This window comes from Herpailurus yagouaroundi, unplaced genomic scaffold, assembly GCF_014898765.1.
Source record: "Herpailurus yagouaroundi ecotype Mexico unplaced genomic scaffold, PumYag 163, whole genome shotgun sequence".
Lineage (NCBI taxonomy): Eukaryota > Metazoa > Chordata > Mammalia > Carnivora > Felidae > Herpailurus > Herpailurus yagouaroundi.
The window spans coordinates 37,094,977-37,115,601 of record NW_024412404.1 but is presented as its reverse complement, the minus strand read 5'-3'; the positions used below and the strand labels follow the sequence as shown (position 1 = coordinate 37,115,601).

The window sequence follows — 20,625 nt, the reverse complement described above, 5'->3', positions numbered from 1 at the left end:
GTGACAAATCATACCAATTGACGCGTTTTTTACTGCAGAACTAGTCCTATACTTTAGCCAATGAGAAGTAGACTTCGTTTCCCTCCTGTGGCAGTCATGGCGCCACCCGTGAGGTACTGCATTCCGGGTAAGTGTACGGGGCCCAGAGCGAATTCTGGATGAGACAGAGGCTGGAAGGCTGGATGGCTAACACCTTCTGGGCACCCGTCACTGATGCAGCATTTTTCTTCAGGCGAACGTCTGTGTAACTTGGAGGAGGGCAGCCCGGGCAGCGGCACTTACACGCGACACGGCTACATCTTTTCGTCGCTTGCTGGCTGCCTGACGAAGAGCAGCGAGAACGGAGCGGTAAAGGGGCAACTTCCCCATTTCCTCCTTCTCTTCCTTTCTTTTAGGCTTCTTTTGATTTGCGGGCGCGTCTTTAGTGCCCCGGCAGTAGAACAGCTGGTCTCTTGAAGCTGAGGTCTCCACTGCTGGGCACTTGGTCTCGCTTGGTTATAGTGCTGACACTCACAGAAGGAAGTTAGGGGACGAGCAGAGGCACGCTCAGCCCCGCAGTGAGCTGAATCTTGTCCGAAGGTCGCCTACCTCTCCGGCTGCGTTTCGCTTTATCCCTACCTCACTCTCTGCAGTCTAGTCACACTGGCTTCTTTCACTGCCACTAATGGGCTAAGCTCTGTCCTGCCACAGAGCCTTTGTACGCACGCCATCTGTTTGGAACACGCTCATCTCAGCCTATTTCGTTTCTACCTATCCTTCAGATAGCCTCTCTGGCATCATTTTATCAGAGAAGCTCTCCTAGACCCACTAGTCAAGGATAAGAGTTTTGTGAGCTTTTGTTTTGTTTCGTTAGACTCTTTAACAAAGAACTAAATTTCTGTCCTTCCGTGCCTTAATTTTTACATATAATTAAACACCCAGTTACATGCTCCCCACTAGACTCTAAGTTGCATGAAAGCAAGCCTCACTACCATACCTTTAGTGCCTAGCACAAGGTAAATGCTCAGTAATGTTTGCTGAATGCCTGATACTCTCCTGCCTAGCTCCAGAGGCTCGTCCAGGATTAGCCCAGCATCAGATAAACAGTCTTTGAGGGAGCAGCTTAAAGACAGGTAGCATAGCAGGGGCGCCTGGGTGGTTCAGTTGGTTGAGCATCGATCCTTGTTTTCCGCTCAGGTCATGATCTCACATTTCCTGGGTTCAAGCCCCCCATCGGGCTCTGAACTGGCAGCACAGAGCCTGGCTGGGATTTCTCTCTCTCCCTCTCTCTCTGCCCCTCCCCTAGCTCATACACGCTCTTTCTGTCTCTCTCAAAAAAAATCAATAAATAAACATTAAAAGAAAAAGACCAGTAGCATAGTAGAAAGAGGATTCAGAATTAGAACACTTAGGTACTGACTATCTAGACCTTGGTTCTGCTTTAGGTTAGAAACTTGAACTCTCTGGTTTTTAGATTCTTCCTCATATGTAAAATGAGAGACTTTTTATTCAATCAATTTTGACAATGTCTTTAACATTTTTTTAATGTTTATTTTTGAGAGAGAGAGGTCAGTGGGAGAGGGGCAGAGAGAGAGGGAGCCAAGATCAAGAGTCAGACCCTTAACCAGCTCAGCCACCCAGGCACCCCTTTAACATTTCCAAGTTTGTTCATTTCATAGGAATAGATATCTATTGAGCATTTTTATGTGCCAGGCACAGTGTTGACCTCTAGAGAAATGGTAATGAGCCAAATACACATGGTCCCTGCTATCAAGGGGCACAGACACAAATTGTAAACAAGTAAATGTTCAAATGAGTGTATGACTACATAGGTGATGACTGCTTTGAAAGAATATTACAGGGGCGCCTGGGCGGCTCAGTCGATTGAGCATCCAACTTCAGCTTGAGTCATGATCCCATAGTTGGTGGGTTTGCGCCCCACGCTGGGCTCTGTGCTGACAGCTCAGAGCCTGGAGCCTGCTTCAGGTTCTGTGTTTCCCTCTGTCTCTGCCCCTCCCCTGCTCATGCTGTCTCCTCAGTCTCTCAAAAATAAATAAATGTTAAGAAAAAAAAAAATCAATGAAAGAATATTACAGGTTATCATGAAAATATGTAATAGATCCACCCTAGTCAGCAGAAGTGACATTTAAACTGAATCTAAAGGATAAATAAAGAGTTGGGTGGGTGGGTAGAGCACAGTCTTGATAGAAAAAAAAAAAAAACAGGTTGAATAGAAATCCTGACACGAGAAGATATTTTTTTTTTTATTTTTTTTTTTTTCAACGTTTATTTATTTTTGGGACAGACAGAGCATGAACGGGGGAGGGGCAGAGAGAGAGGGAGACACAGAATCGGAAGCAGGCTCCAGGCTCTGAGCCATCAGCCCAGAGCCCGACGCGGGGCTCGAACTCACGGACCGCGAGATCGTGACCTGGCTGAAGTCGGACGCTTAACCGACTGCGCCACCCAGGCGCCCCGACACGAGAAGATATTTAATGAATTAGTGAAACTGAAAGAAGGCCAGGGAACTGAAGCTTAGTGAACAAGGGAGAGATTGCTAAAAGATGAGGCTCAAAATATCTGTCTTACAGCAACAGCCAATACCATGCTCAAGGAGAAAACTACAAGTATTTCCTTAAAATAGCATTAATCAAGTATGGCCATTATTATATAACATTTATTTGGAAATTCTAGCCAGTACAATAAAATGAAAAGGAGAAGGAAGTAGTATAACTTTGGAGGAAAGAATCCAGTTATCCATGATTCCAGACAATTGGTTATATTCCAAGAAAATCACCAAAAAGCTTGTTAGAATTGATCTGAAATTATTAGACTAGACTATACACTCTAACAGCATTCTTCCCTTGAAGAATGGTCTCTTGACCCTCCTATTGCCTAAAATTTCTAAGGCTATCTGTTCTGGGCACAAATAAGTCTGTAGTCCACCTGCCCTCGTGACCTCAACTGTGGACCAAGGCATTGCTACATTACTCTTAAGCCACAAATACCTTTATGCAAGGCCTAGTCAGGATACTCATATTTTATTCTTCTCTCTATAGCTTCCTGTCATTTCTGTGATGAGAGAAACAGAATCCCAATTACTACCAGATGTGGGCGCTATTGTAACCTGTAAGGTAAGTTGGTCTTAACCTCCCTGCTTAGGAAACCTGTTCGGTGGTAAAATCATGATCTTGTTGAACTGCACTATCTAATATGGTAGCCACTAGCCATATATGGCCACTTAAATTGAAATGAATTAAAATTAAAAATACATTTCCTCAGTCTCACTAGCTGCATATAGTTAGCAGTTGCCCTGTTGGCCAGTACAGTACACTATCATCACAGTGTTACTGGACTGTACTGGCCTAGAAAGTTCTGGAATAATAATCAAGGCAGCCAAGTTCAGGCACGCATACTTCTTTCACTGAGCCGAGTCCCTGAGTATGCAGTTTGGGAAACAGGTGCCAAAAGGTAATAAGGAGGCCTTTTATTTTTATTATTTTTTTTTAATGTTTATTTATTATTGAGAAACAGAGACAGAGCATGAGCATGGGAGGGGAAGAGAGAGGGGGAGACACAATCTGAAGCAGGCTCCAGGCTCTGAGCTGTCAGCACAGAGCCCAATGCGGTGCTCAAACTCACAAACCACGAGATCATGACCTGAGCTGAAGTCAGATGCTTAACCGACTTGGCCACCCAGGTGCCCCTAGGAGGCCTATTTTTTAACATCTGGAAGCTGAGATCTTTTCCTGCAGCAAAGCAAAAGGCCTTATCCTCTCTCATTCCTGTTAAATTTCAGGTCTTTTAAAGTGTTTCAGGGGAAGTAAAATTGATGCTGTACTGATCAGTAACTGAAATACATCAATACACCCTGCCCATCCCCACTTTCTGCAGGTTAACTTGTAGCTCTTAGTCGCACTCCTTGTAAATTTCTCCAGCAGAAAATTTGTGTGTTATTCTGAAAATTACTGGAGAGGCAGTGATCCAAATATTGTGCAGTAGCTGAAATGTACACTTAACTTCTGTCCACTCTGCAGGACTCTTAATTAGATCTGTTAAAGGTCCAGATTTGCTATAATGCCCTGTGTCTATTTATGTTAGTCTTCTGTGTTTTTCAAGACCTATTCCACATTTCATTGGACACCCTCAGTAACTCTATTAGGTGGCCAGAGTGACTCTCGTTCCACTAGATATGTATCATTTATGCAGAGTTAAGTAAGAATCAACTTATCTTAAATTCTGTAATTAGTAAGGTTGCTTGGATTAAAATCACCCTAATTCCTACTTTCATGCTGCCTCCTTGAGTTGACAACTGCACAGACCCTAATGCTGATCTTTTCTCTGTTCCACAGGTCTCTAGCATCAATTCGCGCTTTGCCAAAGTGCACATCCTATATGTGGGGTCCACACCACTTAAGAACTCTTTTCGAGGAACTATCCGGTAAGAAGTATTTGTGTCTTCACATTTGCCACAGCACCTGGAATGAAATAGGATAGAACAGGAGACTGGAATTTTTAGGAACCATTATGGTTTCTATACCTGCCTCTCTCTTTGTGCTTTGATTCTCTCCAGGTAGTGTCCAAAGAAAATGTTATAATGTATGAACTAGGAAACAAAGGAAAATACGAACAAGATCGGGCTTTAAATTTTTTTTTAATGTTTATTTATTTTAGAGAGAGAGAAAGAGCATGAGCAGAGAGGGGCAGAGAGGGAGAGAGAGGGATACACAGAATTTGAAGCAGGCTCCAGGCTCTGAGCTGTCAGCACAGAGCCCAACGCAGGGCTCGAACCCACTAACCACAAGATCATGACCTGGGACAAGTCAGATGCTTAACCGACTGAGCCACCCAGGTGCCCTCACAAGATCGAGCTTTAAAATGAAAAGAATTGAGCTAAGCTAGAGACTAGTGGTACAGGATGACTCGTATGAAACAAAGTAGAAGGGGGTACCTGGGTGGCTCAATTGGTCAAGCATCCAACTTTGGCTCAGGATATGATCTTGCTGTTTGTGGTTTCAAGCCCCACATCAGGCTCTGTGCTGACAGCTCGGAGCCTGGAGCCTGCTTCAGATTCTGTGTCTCCCCCTCTCTCTGCCCCTCCCCTGCTCACTCTGTCTCTCAAAAAATAAACAAACATTGAAACTAAGTAGAAGTCATTTTAGGAAATCTCTTCCTTTCTTGAATTTAATACATTTTAAAGGATTGTAAGACATGAAAAAGCTTAGTGGGTAAGGGGTACGTGGCTGGCTCAGTAAAGCATGCAGGTCTTCATGTCAGCATTGTGAGTTTGAGCCCCATGCTGGGTGTAGAGATTACTTAAAAATAAAATCTTTTTCTTTTTTTTTTTAATGTTTATTTAATTTTGAGAGAGACAGAGAGAAAGAACAGGAGTGGGGGAGGGGCAGAGAGGGAGATAGAGAATCTGAAGCAGGCTCCAGGCTCTGAGCTGTCAGCACAGAGCCCGATGCGGGGCCCGAACCTATGAACTGTGGGATCATGACCTGAGCTGAAGTTGGCCACTTAACCAACTGAGCCACCCAGGCGCCCCACTTAAAAATAAAATTTTTAAAAAAAGAAATGGTTAGTGGGTGAAATAGTAGTTTTTTTTCCTACAGGTTTTTTGAGAAAGGACAAACAATACTTGTGAGCTAGATAATTTAACTTCTCAGGCTCTTTCCACCCTCAGAATTCCATGTGGTTCTATAGTGCTTCTGTTCAAGCTCCCCTAAGGCAGCAAAGTTCCTTATCCTTTCCTGCCAAATCTGATCTGCTTTTCTCTAGTCAGAGGTATTGCTACAGCTGCTCTGTGTGACCCAAGAATGGGAATGTGGTTTTCTCCTCTGGGTGAGGACTGGGAATGCTTCCACCCTGCTTCTCTTGGTGGCATTTGGGTTCCAGTTATGACTTGTTCTCTCTACTCTTGTAGCTCTTTGTCTACTAGGATTTTGCAGGATAATTCTTTCTCTTATCTTTCTCATAGATGATTAATCTTTCTGTTAATTCTTTTTTACAGCAAGGAAGATGTCCGAGCTACTGAAAAAGACAAGGTTGTTGGTTGGTTCTGTTTGTTTTTGTTGTTGTTTTTTGTTTTTTTTTTCCTCTCGGATGGTCTGAGGAATGTCAGTCCTTAAATTATTCCAGTGAATTTCAAACATCTGTGGGAATGTGGATCCAAAGATGCAGGGAATTTATTTCCTACTGAAAAGTGTGGAATTCACTGTCCCTTTCCTCTCCCTAGGATTTTTGTTTGCTCTATTGACCAGAAGGGACTAGTTTACTCCTTGCCTTTGAAGCCAGGTGTTTATTCATTGTTATTCTCTCAGACTTACTCTGGATTCTTTCAGAGCCAACTATAGTACCTTTTGTCCTAGTCAGATTCCTGCTCAGGTTACTGAATTAAAAATCTTTCATTTATGTGATAATGCTGTAGAAGCAATAAAAGTTGTTGATTGACTTGACTAATGATGACTTCCACCCTGTGGGGTTAAAAAGTAGACTGGCTTTACTAGAGGGATTAATAGTTTCATGTGGATCTGATATAGAGCTTTCATTTAACATTCCTGTTCTTTCTTTACAGGTTGAGATTTATAAGAGTTTCCGCCCAGGTGACATTGTCCTAGCCAAAGTGGTATCCTTTATTCCTAGCAGTCTTGTGGTCCTTTGTCAAACAAGAAGTAGAAGTGGAAAGTAGCTCAAGTGGCTGTGGGAGGGAAGACTTAAAACCTGTCATTTTCCTTAACCAGTGTTACATGACTAGATCTCCCTGGGTGACGCACAGTCCAATTACCTTCTGACCACTGCTGAAAATGAGCTTGGGGTAGTGGTGGCCCACAGTGAATCGGGTGAGTTGGTCCATTCTTCCACATGCTTACCTTTCCCTAAGAGTAATGGTTTGGGATCAGTCCACTGTTTTCTTTCATTACCCTTGTTTTTTAATTATTTAGGCAGCAGTATGAGTGTTGATACTACTCAGATATTGGAATGATTCTTGTATAATTGAAAGGTCTGAGGGGGGACTCACTGCCTTAGTCAGTGGAACAAACCAGGCTTTTTCTGTATGAGGTGAGGTTCGCTAGGTAGCTTGGTGACACTTCCGTTCATACCCAGCTGAAGAGGGAAGGGTCTTAAGCAAACATTAGGGGTCCCAGCTCCAACACCAGCTCTTCCCTTCCAGGTGTCCAGATGGTTCCCATTAGCTGGTGTGAGATGCAGTGCCCTAAGACTCACACTAAAGAATTCCGGAAAGTGGCTCGAGTACAGCCTGAATTCTTGCAGACCTAAGAAGCTACATTTTACCCCACGGGAGGGGTAAGCTGTTTCTAAGAGTACGTGTATGAACCCAACATCAGGATGCCATTGTTTTTATTCACACACCTCAGGTTGACCAACAACTACCTGTAGAAAAATCTGCCAGCAACTTTTACTGTCAGAATATTTTTCTTATGAACCTTGCAATGGATTTCATTCTCTTGAGTGATTCTCTTTTGGAGGTGCCAGCAAATGAACTGTATAATGTTGGAAGTAATCTGTTTCTTCTGACAGTCTTACAAATACATATTTATTGCTGTGACAAAACATTTTTACTAAAAGGATTTTATGGTTTCTGTTGTCTTGAGTAGGGAAAGGAATCTAAAAAGCATCATGACATGGGGCACCTGGGTGGCCAAGGCGGTTAAGCATCTGACTCTTGGTTTCAGCTCAGGTCATAGTCTCCCAGTTTGTCAGTTTGAGCCCTGCATTGAGCTGCGTGCTGACAGCTCAGAGCCTGCTTGAGATTCTTGCTCTCAAATTAAAAAAAAAAAACAAAAACCTCACCTCCAGTCATTTTTGCGTTTTTTATGTTCCTTTTAAGCACTTCTGCTTATTGAGTACTTCCTATGTGCCAGGCACCGGGTCAAGCACTTTATAAACATCCCCTCGTTTAGAGAGATTATGGTTTAGTGAAAATGATAGAACACGTGTTGATGCAGGGTGCATATGAGTAGTTCTGAAAGTAATTAGGTGAATATAGTATTACTGATTAGTGGGTACTCCAGGAAACGTTAAATCTGAATTGAAAAGAGGGTCAGAGCACTGTTTCGTGAGGTGACCAGGGAAAGATCTGTAATGTGAAGTAAAAGGAATTGAAGAACTGAGGTAGTGAAATGAAGATATGCAAGGCAGACAGAAAAACTTAAGCAGAGGGCAAAAGCAGGAATGAACATGCAGGTTTGGGGATGAGGAAGAGATGACGGTTTAAGCATGGAAAAGCTGCAGAGAGAATAGAAGGAAAGAAGAGATGTCAGTTTTTTTTTAATCTATATATTTTTTAAGTTTTTTTAGTTTGAGAGAGAGAGAGAGAGCACGAACAGGGAGGGGCAGAGAGAATGAGATTCGCAAGCAGACTCTGAGCTGTCAGCACAGAGCCCACTGTGGGGCTCAATCTCACAAACCATGAGATCGTGACCTGAGCTGAAACCAAGAGTCAGATGCTCAATCGAGCCACCCAGGCATCTCAAGATATGTCAATTCTTGAGATGTTCTTCAAGGAGCATCTGTCACTGCACACATCTTCTGTGTGTAGTGACAGTGGTTACAGGTGAACTCTGGAATCAACCCGACTGGGTTTGTATCCTCTAGCTGCTAGCCAGAATAGGTTAGGTTGTTTGTTTGGTTGTTTTTTGGGTTTTTTAAATGTTTGTTTTTGAGAGAGGGAGAGACAGAGAATTCCCAAGCAGGCTCTGCACCACCAGCCCAGAGCCTGATGCAGGGCTCGAACTCACGAACGTGAGTGAGTTCATGACCTGAGCCAAAACCAAGAGTCAGACGCCCAACCAACCGAGCTACCCAAGTGACCCTGTTTGGTTTTTTTTAATTAGAAAAGAGTATTGAGATCAATGTAGCTCCACATGCAGTTTTAAGAAACAATTCAGATAGATCCCTTGTACACTTTGCCCATTTTCCCCTAATGGTGACATTGTGCAAATTACAGTATACTAAAATAATCAGCATGTTGACATTGATAGTAGTGCAAGTTTACTTTCTTTTAAAAGTCTGTTTCCTTGTCTGGAATGGTATGATCTCATAGGGTTATTGTGAGGAAGAAATGCAGAAGTTCCAGTACATGGCACTATTGTTGTTATTATATTACTTTTATAGATTTGATCACCTTCTAAAGTATCTGTTAAATTCTAGGCCTTATGCTAGACATTTTGATATAGTTTAGTCCCCTTACTGATGGATATTTTAAGCTTTATAGATTTTTTTGCAGTGTTGCAGAGAAAATCCCTATACCATACATCCTTGTGCATGCCTAAGATTCTGTGGCAACAGAGATTCCTAAAAGTGGAGTGTACTGGGTCAAAGAATGTGCACATTTTAAATTTTGGTTAGATTCACCCACATTACCTTGCAGGTAGATGCTACCAGTTGATTCTCTCTACAGTGTCAGCCATTGTACTTATTTTATCTCTGAACTTCCCAGTAGCCCTGGCATGTACTAATTATGTCCACACTTTACAGAAAAGTAAACTAAGATTTAGAAAAATCAGTTAACTTGCCTTAAGTCACACAGACATCCAAGTGGCAGAGCATTAATCTTTGTCCTGTACCTTGATGCCTCCTTTTACCAAATATTGAATAGGATCTTGCACATGCAATTAGAGGCTCTCCAAATTGACATTGGTTCATTAATTATGAATGCTTGTTGGACATCATTCATTCAAATATGTTAGGCAATTATTCTGCCCACCAGTGTTTCAGGAAGTAGGAGGTAAAACAGTGAACATGATAGAATCCTTGCCTTGTAGAGCTTAGATTCTAGACGTGGGCAGGGGGCACCTAGATGTCTCAGTCAGTTAAGTGTCTTCAGCTCAGGTTATGATCTCGTGGTTCTTGGAATGAGCCCCGCGTTGGGCAGTATGCTGACAGTTAAGCCTGGAGCCTGCTTTGAATTCTCTCTCTCCCCCTCCCCTGCTTATGCTTTCTCTTTCTCCCTCTCAAAAATAAGTAAACATTAAAAAAAAAAATTCTAATGGGGGAAGACAGGTGATAAGTAAACAAAGAAATGCTATAATAGTGTCCTAAAGAAGAGCATTTGAAACAGTTGGGTAATAGCCTCCTCTGACCTGCTGCAGAGCAGGTTAGGTTTTCTCACTGTTGACCACTGTATTGTATCACAGCTAAGTTTATGAGCCTGTCTCCCCTTCTAGCCTGAGGTTTTAGGGCAGGATTCTGTCTTTGAGTCTTCAGTACCTGGTATTGTGACTAACACATAGCAAAAGCACCATAAAAAAAAATTTTTTTTTTCCAACGTTTATTTATTTTTGGGACAGAGAGAGACAGAGCATGAACGGGGGAGGGACGGAGAGAGAGGGAGACACAGAATCGGAAACAGGCTCCAGGCTCTGAGCCATCAGCCCGGAGCCTGATGCGGGGCTCGAACTCACGGACCGCGAGATCGTGACCTGGCTGAAGTCGGACGCTTAACCGACTGCGCCACCCAGGCGCCCCCAAAATTTTTTTTGAGTGTTCTCATAGCTGACAACTATGCCTAAATAGTGATGTTTAGTGATATTCACTAATCTAAAATTGGTTCTAAAGACAAGAATTTCTCTGTGTTGGAATAGCGGTTCTTAGCCTGGGTTAGATGAACCTCAGAATTGTCTATGAAGTGGGGCAGGCACCTGGGTGGCTCTGTCGGTTAGATCAGGCCATGATCTCATGGTTCATGAGTTTGAGCCCCACGTCGGGCTCCGTGCTGACAGCTCAGAGCTTGGAGCCTGCTTTGGATTTTGTGTCTCCCTGTCTCTCTGCCCCTTCCCCATTCGCTCGCTCTCTCGCTCTCAAAAATAGACATACGTTAAAAAAAAATTAAAAATTTTTAATTGCCTATAAAGCTTAAAAAACAACAGAACCCTAGCTCTGCTTTGGAATCTCATGAGGTAAACCCACAACAGATGTTTGGGTTTTTCTTTCGGCTCCATGGGTGATTATGATGTGCTACCCTGGGTAAGCAGTCTTAGAGGTACAGTGGTTGCTGGCCTTCTGGTAGTAATGATAAATAATGCTGGTTTTCTGTTACTTTCCTGCCACAAGAGTTCTAGTCAACGACTGAAGACTGCTATGTCAGGATATAGAGGGACTCTGATCTAAGCTGCTCCAGTCTGACTTGGGCGAAGAGCCTCAAAGAAAATGATCAACTTTTGGTTTAAGATTCATTATAGGCCAAGTAAACTTAACATTCCACCAGACTGTTGGAGACTTAAATTACTAAAGGTCATCCTAGGGTTATAGATCAACTGAAAAACTAAACCTGAAAAGCAAGATGATTAGTATTTACATTTTAGGATAAGGACTTCTGTTCAACATCTTTCATCTGGGTTCCAGTACTTAGTAGTATATATTTGGCAAGTTTCTACATCTCTCTCAGTCTATTTCTTCTGTAAATTCAGGATACCAGCCGTTTCAGAGGTTGTCAAGATTAGAGGTTATGTAGCTGGCATAGAGGAGCTTCATGAGAGCTTAACAGACTGAGGGTGTTACTTGCTCCTAGTAGAAGAAAGGTATTATGGGGTTTCTCTTGCCTTGTAGGCTTTCATGTTCATTATCTTTGAAAAGCTTTAAAGAGAAGGAAAATGTGAGCAATGTCCCTTCCCGATTACGTATACAATGTAATAGTCCTTTTCTTCTGCATCATTTTATTATACAGTTATGTGCCATTTTTGAGGATGAAGTGTGAATCAAGTTTACAGATTTTAATTTTTGAGAGAGAGCACAAGCAAGGGGAGGGGCAAAGAGAGGACAAAGGATTTGAATCAGGCTGACAGCAGTGAGCCTGATGTGGGGCTCAAACTCACAAACCTCAAAATCGACCTGAGCTGAAGTCAGATGCTTAACTGAGCCACCCAGGCACCAAGTTTACAGATTTCTAATAGAAAAAGGTTAGCTTTTTTAAGGTAAACAAGCCTTTACCTTACTCAGAAGGCATAATGGAGTTTGAGAATTTGACCACTCAAGGAGTATTCAGCCAGCACACTGAGCAAGTGCTATAGAGGCAACAGGAATGGAGGGCTCAGCCAGGAAGACCTGCCCACCCCCACACTTCAGCTCCCCAACCTAAGGTGGAAAACCCTAGTAAGACACACCCAGTTTAATGTTCAAGCTGATCTTCTCAAATGAGAGATTACTACATCACACAGAAGATATTGCACATCACTCCTTTATTATACTGATCTGGAAAAAAGATTTAGTATAGTTACGCTCAAAATGAGTACTGGGCCCAGGTGGCAGGACCAAGCAACTGGAACATGATCAGAAACATATACAGTAAAAGACACGCTTGGACGTGATCAAGAGGCATTTCACTGCCATAAAACATTAAGGCAGGGGAGGGATTCTAAAACACACAGCAGGATAAACTCCTAGGCCTCAGAAGTCAAGGGGCTTCTCCCACGTTGGTGTGAGGAATGGCTTATTTTGGGATGACTGCATGTGGGAATATTTCAACCGCAACTAGAAACCCCAGAAGGGTTTTTGGTTTGTATTATTTTATATATGTGTGTGTGTGTGTGTGTGTGTGTGTGTATATATATATATATATATATATACACTTTTTTTTTTCTTTTTGTAAAAGTAGATGCAACACAAAACATTTAAATTGATCCCAGTCTTCTGGAGCCAACTCTTCTGGGGTCAGAGGGGAAATGATTCTTTCACTGGAATGACTGGAGCCCCCCCAGACAGTCACCAGACTACAGAATAGTACAGGACTGGCTCCTGGGAACACAAATAGGCTCTCTTACTTCTCATTGGTCACATCTTAGCATGGTTCCTTCCTATCCCCAACTCAATAAACAGTAGCAAAAACACCAGAGTTACTAACTCTCTACTTTTGGGTAAAAGTCTTCCCTCAGCTTGGGACTGAAGACTCATGCCCCAGAAGTGTCATTCTGACTAGACTATATGAAGAGAGTGGGTGCAAGAGACAAATAGCTAAACAAAATTAGGAGCCACTGGTCCCCATCTGCAGCTAAAACTTAAGATGCCTACAGATGTGGTCAGTGTGACATGTGCAGGGAAGAAATGTGGAGGAACGGGATGGGTAGGGAGGGTGTCCTTGGAAAAATAGTCTGCCTGCTCGCCTTCACTTTTTGGCCTTGCCCTGGGCAGCCACAGCTTCCATGGCTTTACGCACGGTCTCTTCATCCCCCAGGAACTGCATGGGCTTGATGGGCTTCAAGTTCTTGTCCAATTCATAGACCATGGGAATACCTGTTGGCAGGTTCAGCTCCATGATAGCCTCTTCAGAAAGACCTGAAGGAAATACACACCATGATAAGCCAAGCTAGACACGAATCCATGTCCCCCCTGCAGGTGACAAAGGACTTTGGTAGGAATTAAAACAAGACACCCCTTCTGATATTTATAGTAACAGTAACAATCTGTATTATAGATCAGTCACCCAAAGAATGCCTCCAATACTTAGTTCTCAGCCACTGAAAAGAAAAAAAGTATGTAAGGTGGTATACCGCAGATATCTCTCCCAAAGTGGGGTTTGAAAACCCACAGTGAAGCAGGACTATACACATCTCAAATGTCCTGTGTAGTCCATCCAGTCTGAAAAAAATCAGCACATCTAGGCCTCTAGGCCCTCAGGTGAACCAATTTAAGATGCAAACTGAGGGACTATCAATGTGTCCAGCCTTTCCCTGAAGATCTCTTTTGCATGAAATAAATCCGATTTGTGGCAGTTTTGCTGTGTCCCTCCTGGAGGGCGCCACTGAAAAACGTACATACCCTCCAGATGCTTGACAATGCCCCGAAGGCTGTTGCCGTGGGCTGCAATCAGGACCCGTTTCCCCTCCTTGATCTGGGGAACTATTTCTTCATTCCAAAAGGGCAGAGCTCTGGCAATTGTGTCCTTCAGACTCTCACAGGAGGGTAGCTGATCTTCAGTGAGGTCTGCATACCTGCGATCCTAAACAATAAAAATCCATGCTCACCAATTAGTAGTAGTTGTATCTGTTCTGCCCATTCCTCATCCCCTAAGGTATGAATCAAAGTGATAGGTGAAGGTCTTTCACCAGGACACAGAACGGAGCTGAGAGTTTGGTCACAGGGAGAAGAATTATTTTGCTGCTCATCCTACCACCATTACCCGCTATTGGGAAAATGAACAGTTCAAATGAAACAGAACTTAGAAGAAAAAAGGTAGGTATAAAGCTCTTCCCAATTCACTTAATCTTAATAGTTGGCTTAAGAAGGCCCTACAACTCTAAGGGGCGCCTGGGTGGCTCAGTCAGTTAAGTGTCCAACTTCAGCTCAGACCATGATCTCACAATTTGTGGGGTTCGAGCCCCATGTGGGCTCTGTGCTGTCAGACCAGAGCCTGGAGCCTGCTCTTGATTTCTGTGTCTCCCTCTCTCTGTCCCTCCCCCTCTCCTTCCTTCCCTCTCTCAAAAGTAAATAAACATTAAAAAAAATTTTTTTTAAAAGGCCCTACGACTATGGATGGGTTTTATAAGGTATCGCAATGGAGATACAAAAAAGAAGATAATAATTTCTTTTTAGGTAAACAAGTATCAACCAAATCTTTTTAACAAGTGAAGGCCATTCCTTGGAGAAGGAGAATAACAATTAACTAGCATAAATTAAAAAACTCAATAGGACCAAGCAGACACTACTAAAAGCTAAAAAAGAGTGAGGCCCAGGTTCTAACACCCTGGTCCTAGGCAGAATGAGCCAAACACCCATTTGTCCATACCTTACTGATGTTGCTGTAGAAGGGATGGTCGGGTTCCATCGGAGGTGGCGGGACATCATAGGAGCGCCTCCAGATCTTTACTTGGGCCTCACCATGCTTGGCAGCAGTTTCTGCTTTATTAAGGCCAGTCAGACCCCCATAGTGCCGCTCATTGAGGCGCCAAGTCCTCACTACAGGCAGCCACATTTGGTCAATGGCATCCAGCACTGTCCAGAGAGTCCGAATTGCTCTCTTCTGCACGGAGGTGAAGCAGATGTCAAACTCATAGCCAGCATCTGGGAATCGTAAATTCAAAGTGATAAGCCAATCGGGTCCACTATGGAACCAGAATTTTCTCACATCTAAATTTAACTAGTTTGTATACCCTAGAAAAAAAAGACAATATTCCACCTTTACAGAAGACAAAATATGTTGATTTATGTTATAGTTGACAATGTACTTTCCAATGGTTCCCCAATAATTCATCTAACCCAAGACCTAAATGTATTGTCAGGGAGCTAACCTATGCCATCTGTGCTGCTTATCCTAAACCCCAGAATGCTGTGTTAAGCCCATTTTAAGAACTTATTTCTGCTTCAATTCTTTCAAGAAAAGGATCCTTAAAAACTTGGAATCTCTTACTAAATAATAACCAATATTTATGGAGGGCTTACCATCTGTCAAGCACTATACAAATTATTTTGTATACATTTTATTTAGTCTTCATGACAATCCTGAGATTATAATCCTTACAACCCATTTTACCAGATGAGGAAAATAAAGACTAGAGGGATTAAGCAAATCATCCAAGGTCACAGCTGTAAATGAGAGATTAAAACCCAAGCTGTGTGACTCCAAAATCCAACTCATAACCTCCATCTCTAGCTACCTCCATATTATTCTAAACCCTAAGGATCTGTTTGTATTTTAGTTAAAACAGTCACTTCTGGGGCGCCTGGGTGGTTCAGTCGGTTAAGCTTCCGACTTCGGCTCAGGTCACGATCTCACGGTCTGTGAGTTCGAGCCCCGCGTCGGGCTCTGGGCTGATGGCCCAGAGCCTGGAGCCTGCTTCCGATTCTGTGTCTCCCTCTCTCTCTGCTCCTCCCCCGTTTGTACTGTCTCTCTCTGTCTCAAAAATAAATAAACGTTAAAAAAAAATTAAAAAAAAAAACAAACAGTCACTTCTGCCCAATACTAGTAAATATATTTCAGACCTAACCTCTTGTCTACGGGAAAACAATTTGAAACCCAACAATCAGGACACAGCAAGAGCTCTTAGAGGATGCTGATTAAAACTTCAGTACGTTGAATGAAATTGTATTTTCACTATGTAGTGGAAATCACATCAGTCTCTTAATCCACGGTGCCTTTCTGCTATAGTCAAGTGCCAACCTGTACACACTTAGGTCAACTGTTAGACCAAGTTCAGGAGAAGCCACTCCCTGGAGAAAGCAGAAAGAGCAAATGCTGAGCAGTCTGACTCATTTAGACACAAATCTCTCCTCATACAGTAGTTATTAAGGCGTAGTAATCAAGTTATGTTGCCCCAACCACCCCAACAATTAATCTTCTTAGTTCGTGGAAGATTATCCCCCCTTCCCACTTTAAAAGGGAGATGGCCCTTTATGTAGTGTTTTCCTCCATGAGGCTACAAGGCCCTCTTTGAAATTCAGCACAAACTTTCCTGGGTATTGCCTCATACTGAGGTTGCCAACAGTAATTAATGCAACGTGAAGTGAATTCTGCCAGTCGTTCAACTGAGAATGAGGCCAATAAGAACTACGCTGATGGAGGAGGGGAGGATTAATCACCAGGAAACCCATCACTACCCACAGGGGAAAAGATGACAAATCTCATCAAATCTCATCACTGAACCTCAGGACAAGTCCTAGTAGACTCCATTACCATTTCCTCCCTAACTATAAGGGGAGGAATGGCTCCCCAATAAAAGGCTGAGTCACTGGCAAGTGCAAGCCTCATCTCCCATGCTGAAAAGCTACTGGCTGTTTCACTGCAATTATTATTTCCCCTTGTGATGGAGTGCCTCCTGTTGGATACACAAATAGGTCCCCAAGAAGAAAAGCAGTTCCACTCAGGAGAACTTCCCCATTAAATAAAAGCATAGCCTAGGATATTCCCACGTGTGGGGTGGATGGTGTGATATGTGGTGTGGACCTCATCCTCTCCCAGGAGTAAGGCTGCATGGAGAAACTCAGTTCTCACTAGTTCCCTCCTGAAACGATTCAAGAGTTTATAAACCCTACTATCATTTAAAGCTCTGAAGAATTTAATATATTTAGGTTTTTTATATTATTCACAATGGTCTTCACGATTCAGATTTCTGCTTTTAGTCTTGTTTAATATAATCATTTGTGATGCCCATAACAGATACTAATCTTTTAAATAGGATTTTTTTTTTTTTAAACTAACGCTACCAACATTTACTTAGAAAGTGACATAGGGGGTGCCTGGCTGATCAATCGGTGGAGCATGCAACTCTTGATCTCGGGGTCCTTGACTTGCAGCCCCACGTTGGATGTAGAGATTACTAAAAATAAATCAACAACAACAAAATCTTGAAATAGGGTCTGCTACTTTAAAGAGATTACAAGTTTAACCATTTGATCACTCTTTTAGGGTACAGCTGCAATTATCTTTGTCCTGGGCTAGTCATCAGCAAACCACCACAGACCCATACAGTTCTTCCTGCCAAACACAGAGAAAATGGCCTCCTTTCCCAGCTCTTTCCCTTTCCCAGCCTCTCCTAAATGTAAGTCACACCAAGCCATCTCAAAGCAGACACACAGCCGGCAGGATTACATTTCCTACACTTTCCAAACCTTTGCTTCAATTCAAAAGAATCTACGGTGAAGGCAAGAAGCTAGGAAGAGTAACCTGAGGCCAAATACCTGTTCCACATCAGGCATCAATAACCCTTTCAAATGGCTACTTCAACGTCCAGAGGTTAGAAGAGCGCAGGGCAAGATCTGCCCTAATTACATCAGTGGAAGCACCTCCTCAGTACAGAGGGATTCTCTGAGTTGCTGGCAGCTGAGAATGCTTCCTTATAAAAAGCATTCCAAAACCACAAAGAGCTGTTCGCCGCAGGGGGCAAGCCTGGGTAGGCGAGTTTATCTCACTGCCACTTCCACCTTTGCCCAGCGTCTACCTGTTACTCAACCCAGAATTGGAGCGAGCGGGATGGACTAGGAATAAGGAGATAACGACCTTGAACAAGTCATCTATGCAATCCTCACTTTTCCCAGCTATAGAAGAGGGCCAGGGAGGGAAAGAAAGGGGATAATAATCTACTTCATGGAATCGTGCAGAGGACAACTCAAATTATTCATTCATTCACTCATTCATTCACTCAATTACATTTGTGGATGCATTCGGGGCACAAGATTCGTGGGATGCTGCTGAACAGCAAAGGCCTACATAAGCACGTGGGTTTCGTGAGGCCTGTTGTCCGCCCAGCGCCGCGTTACTCCCCCACAGCCGGGGACAAGCGTGTGGTCTGACGCTTCACGAGGATCCGCAGCAGCCTCTTGAAAAGGCTTGGTTACAGCTCCCGGAAGACACCGGCCATCCAATTTAATAACCCGTCCCCGAGTTACTGAATGCTCAGATTAGTAAATGGGAGAATTTCGCCAAGGCGGTGTCGTGGAGGATGCAGTGGGTTGCGGGGCGACCGCCCCCAGTCCTCTTCCCGGCGTGGCCCATCACACCACTGGGTGACCTTGAGCAAGTCCACCCCCCCCCCCCCCCCCGCACACACACCCTGAAACCATTTTGCCAACCGCAAAATAAACTGCAGGAGAGCTGAAGCCCAAGGTCAGCCCTCTCCGCGAGGGTACGGGGACGAGCCAGGCGGCCCTCAACCAGGGGCGCCCGCCCGAGCCTCCGCAGCCCCAACCCACAGCCCGCCCCGGCCCGTTCCTCACCTCGCAGCGCCTGCCCGCCGCGCTTCGCCTCCTCGTGCCCGGCAGGGCTCAAGTCGGCGTCGTACCAGCCGCTGAAGCGGTTCTCCAGGTTCCAAGCGCTCTCGCCGTGCCTGATCAGCACCAGCTTATAGGCGGCCATGGTGGCGGCTCGGGGTGCGACGCAGAGTGGGACTCGCTGAGATTCCGGAGTCGCTGTCCGGCCCCAGCCGCGCCTGCGCGCTCGCACTCCACCGCCCAGCTCCCGCGCACTTGCTCTTCCAAATCTTTCCACTCGCTCTGGGCCGCCCTCCGCCCGCCGGGTGTGCGCATGCGCCCCGTGCCAGCGCTGCAGCCGCCGTGGGGGAGGGGCGCGCTCGAGGGCGCCAGAGCGCATGCGGTCTCGTCCGCCTGCCCCTCGTCAGCAGCTGCGGTCACGGAGCGCACGTAAGCTCCGAAAGGCGGCGGAACTTTCTCCTCGCGCCGGGGCGTGTGTGCCGGTAGTAGCGTTGAAGAGCAGCCGTGCTTTCCTTGTGTTGCCGCTATTCATAAGCCGATTGTCTTAAAGTGGCTCTTATTGTTTGAATCGCGCTTAGGTGCGCCAGGTCACACCTCGATTCGAGTCTTGACTCTTCCATTTTATTGCTTTGTGTCTTTGGGCAGGTCGCTTAACCTCACCCAGCCTCATTTGTGAATGGACATGACAAATACTTAGCTGGTGCCTGTCCACTTGGAATGTGCTCAGTAAATAGTCGTTACTATTGTTACCTCATTTTATTGGATACTGATCTATTTTACACGTAAGAGAACTGGCTCTGATCACTGGTTCCAAAGCCCTGCTCTTTACATAAACACTGGGCTGTTTGTCCCACCTCTTCGAGGGTCTCATAGCCTCTCTCTAGTCAGTATCCGAGCCCCTTCAAATATTCCAGAAAGAGGAGAATTGTTCCTCCCCTACACTCAATCAGCAGTTTAAGATCTGCTTATCTGGGCAGCTCTCTGCTGCCCATGCTACTGTCTCCTGGTTTACTTCAAACTGGTCACTTTATTGAGCACCAAACAGGAATCAGTCAGTGGGCTACGGCCAAAGATGGATTGAATCTGTTTTCTGCCCTTCGCAGCAAGTGGAGCGCAAAGAAGACCCACATGTAAACAGCTAACAATGAAATTGTGCTGTGTGCTACATTTAACGGATTGTAGACAAGTTTTTAACATGCAGTCAAAAATAAAAATAAAAAAACAAAAACGTGCCAGACAGTGTTATAAATGCTTTACAAACATAAACATTTAATCCTCCTATCCTTATAATGATCCTATGAGGCAAGTATTATATTTTTTATTTACTGATGAGGAAATGAGCCATGAGGTAAATTGCCCAAGGTTACAGGACTTAGGATTCAAGCTGAGGCTTGCTCCCAAATCAATGTGTGCTCAGACCCAGAAAAACAAATTGTCCAAAATCACAGCTCGGAAGTAGAGGAGAAACCAAGATTCAAACCCAAGCAGTCCAATGGCCTTGGGTGCACTCTAATCACAATGCTCTTGCCTCCCTCCTCTGTAGCAGGGAGAAGATGGAATTCAGTGACCAGACAGATGACTGGGGTGAGGTCCAGCTCTAAAAGCTACACCCAGAGTTCACAGAATCCCAGGGCTGCAAAGTGAGAACTGCCTTTGAAGGCCTCCTGTTCAAGCTCCCAGCGTGGCCCACATGGGGATCCTTGAAAGACTCCCTGTTTGGAGGTTCTCCCTCTGCCTGATCCTACTTCTTGGTCATCCCAATCCTGACACCCAGCCCCTCTCAGGGAGAGCTTTTCCAGCCTTAACCTTGGCTTTTCAGACTGTACTTTTTGTCCCTCTGCCTTGGCCCTAATCCATACTCCCAGTCATGGCTCCTGCCATGTCCCTTTCTCTTCCCCCTGTTCTCTGCTTCAAGATTTCTGTGCTTTTGTGTAGTTGAGGCCTCATATTTATGCAATGAGTAGGAGATAAATAGGAAGAAACCTG

The 20,625-nt window shown here is 44.3% G+C and overlaps 2 protein-coding genes across 4 annotated transcripts; one reads left to right on the top strand and one right to left on the bottom strand.

The window, feature by feature from the left end:
- The first annotated feature begins 9 nt into the window (after positions 1-9).
- Positions 10-18,646, top strand: EXOSC1 (exosome component 1). Of its 3 annotated transcripts, none has more exons than XM_040486036.1 (8): positions 10-127; positions 233-348; positions 3,039-3,113; positions 4,332-4,420; positions 5,993-6,026; positions 6,557-6,607; positions 6,737-6,821; positions 17,339-18,646. In XM_040486036.1, exons 1-8 carry the CDS (start codon positions 61-63, stop codon positions 17,467-17,469), a joined length of 648 nt encoding a protein of 215 aa, XP_040341970.1. In that variant the 5' UTR covers positions 10-60; the 3' UTR covers positions 17,470-18,646. The 3 variants fall into 3 exon arrangements, with proteins under 3 accessions (XP_040341970.1, XP_040341971.1, XP_040341972.1); XM_040486037.1 differs by lacking the exon at positions 17,339-18,646 and adding an exon at positions 7,154-7,571; XM_040486038.1 differs by lacking the exons at positions 10-127; positions 233-348; positions 17,339-18,646 and adding an exon at positions 7,154-7,571 and having other exon boundaries at positions 5,993-6,033.
- PGAM1 (phosphoglycerate mutase 1) lies at positions 12,551-18,885 on the bottom strand. The gene is made up of 4 exons (XM_040486035.1): positions 18,646-18,885; positions 14,723-14,997; positions 13,756-13,936; positions 12,551-13,272 (listed from the first exon to the last, which is right to left on the bottom strand). Exons 1-4 carry the CDS (start codon positions 18,782-18,784, stop codon positions 13,103-13,105), a joined length of 765 nt encoding a protein of 254 aa, XP_040341969.1. The 5' UTR covers positions 18,785-18,885; the 3' UTR covers positions 12,551-13,102.
- Positions 18,886-20,625: the final 1,740 nt, after the last annotated feature.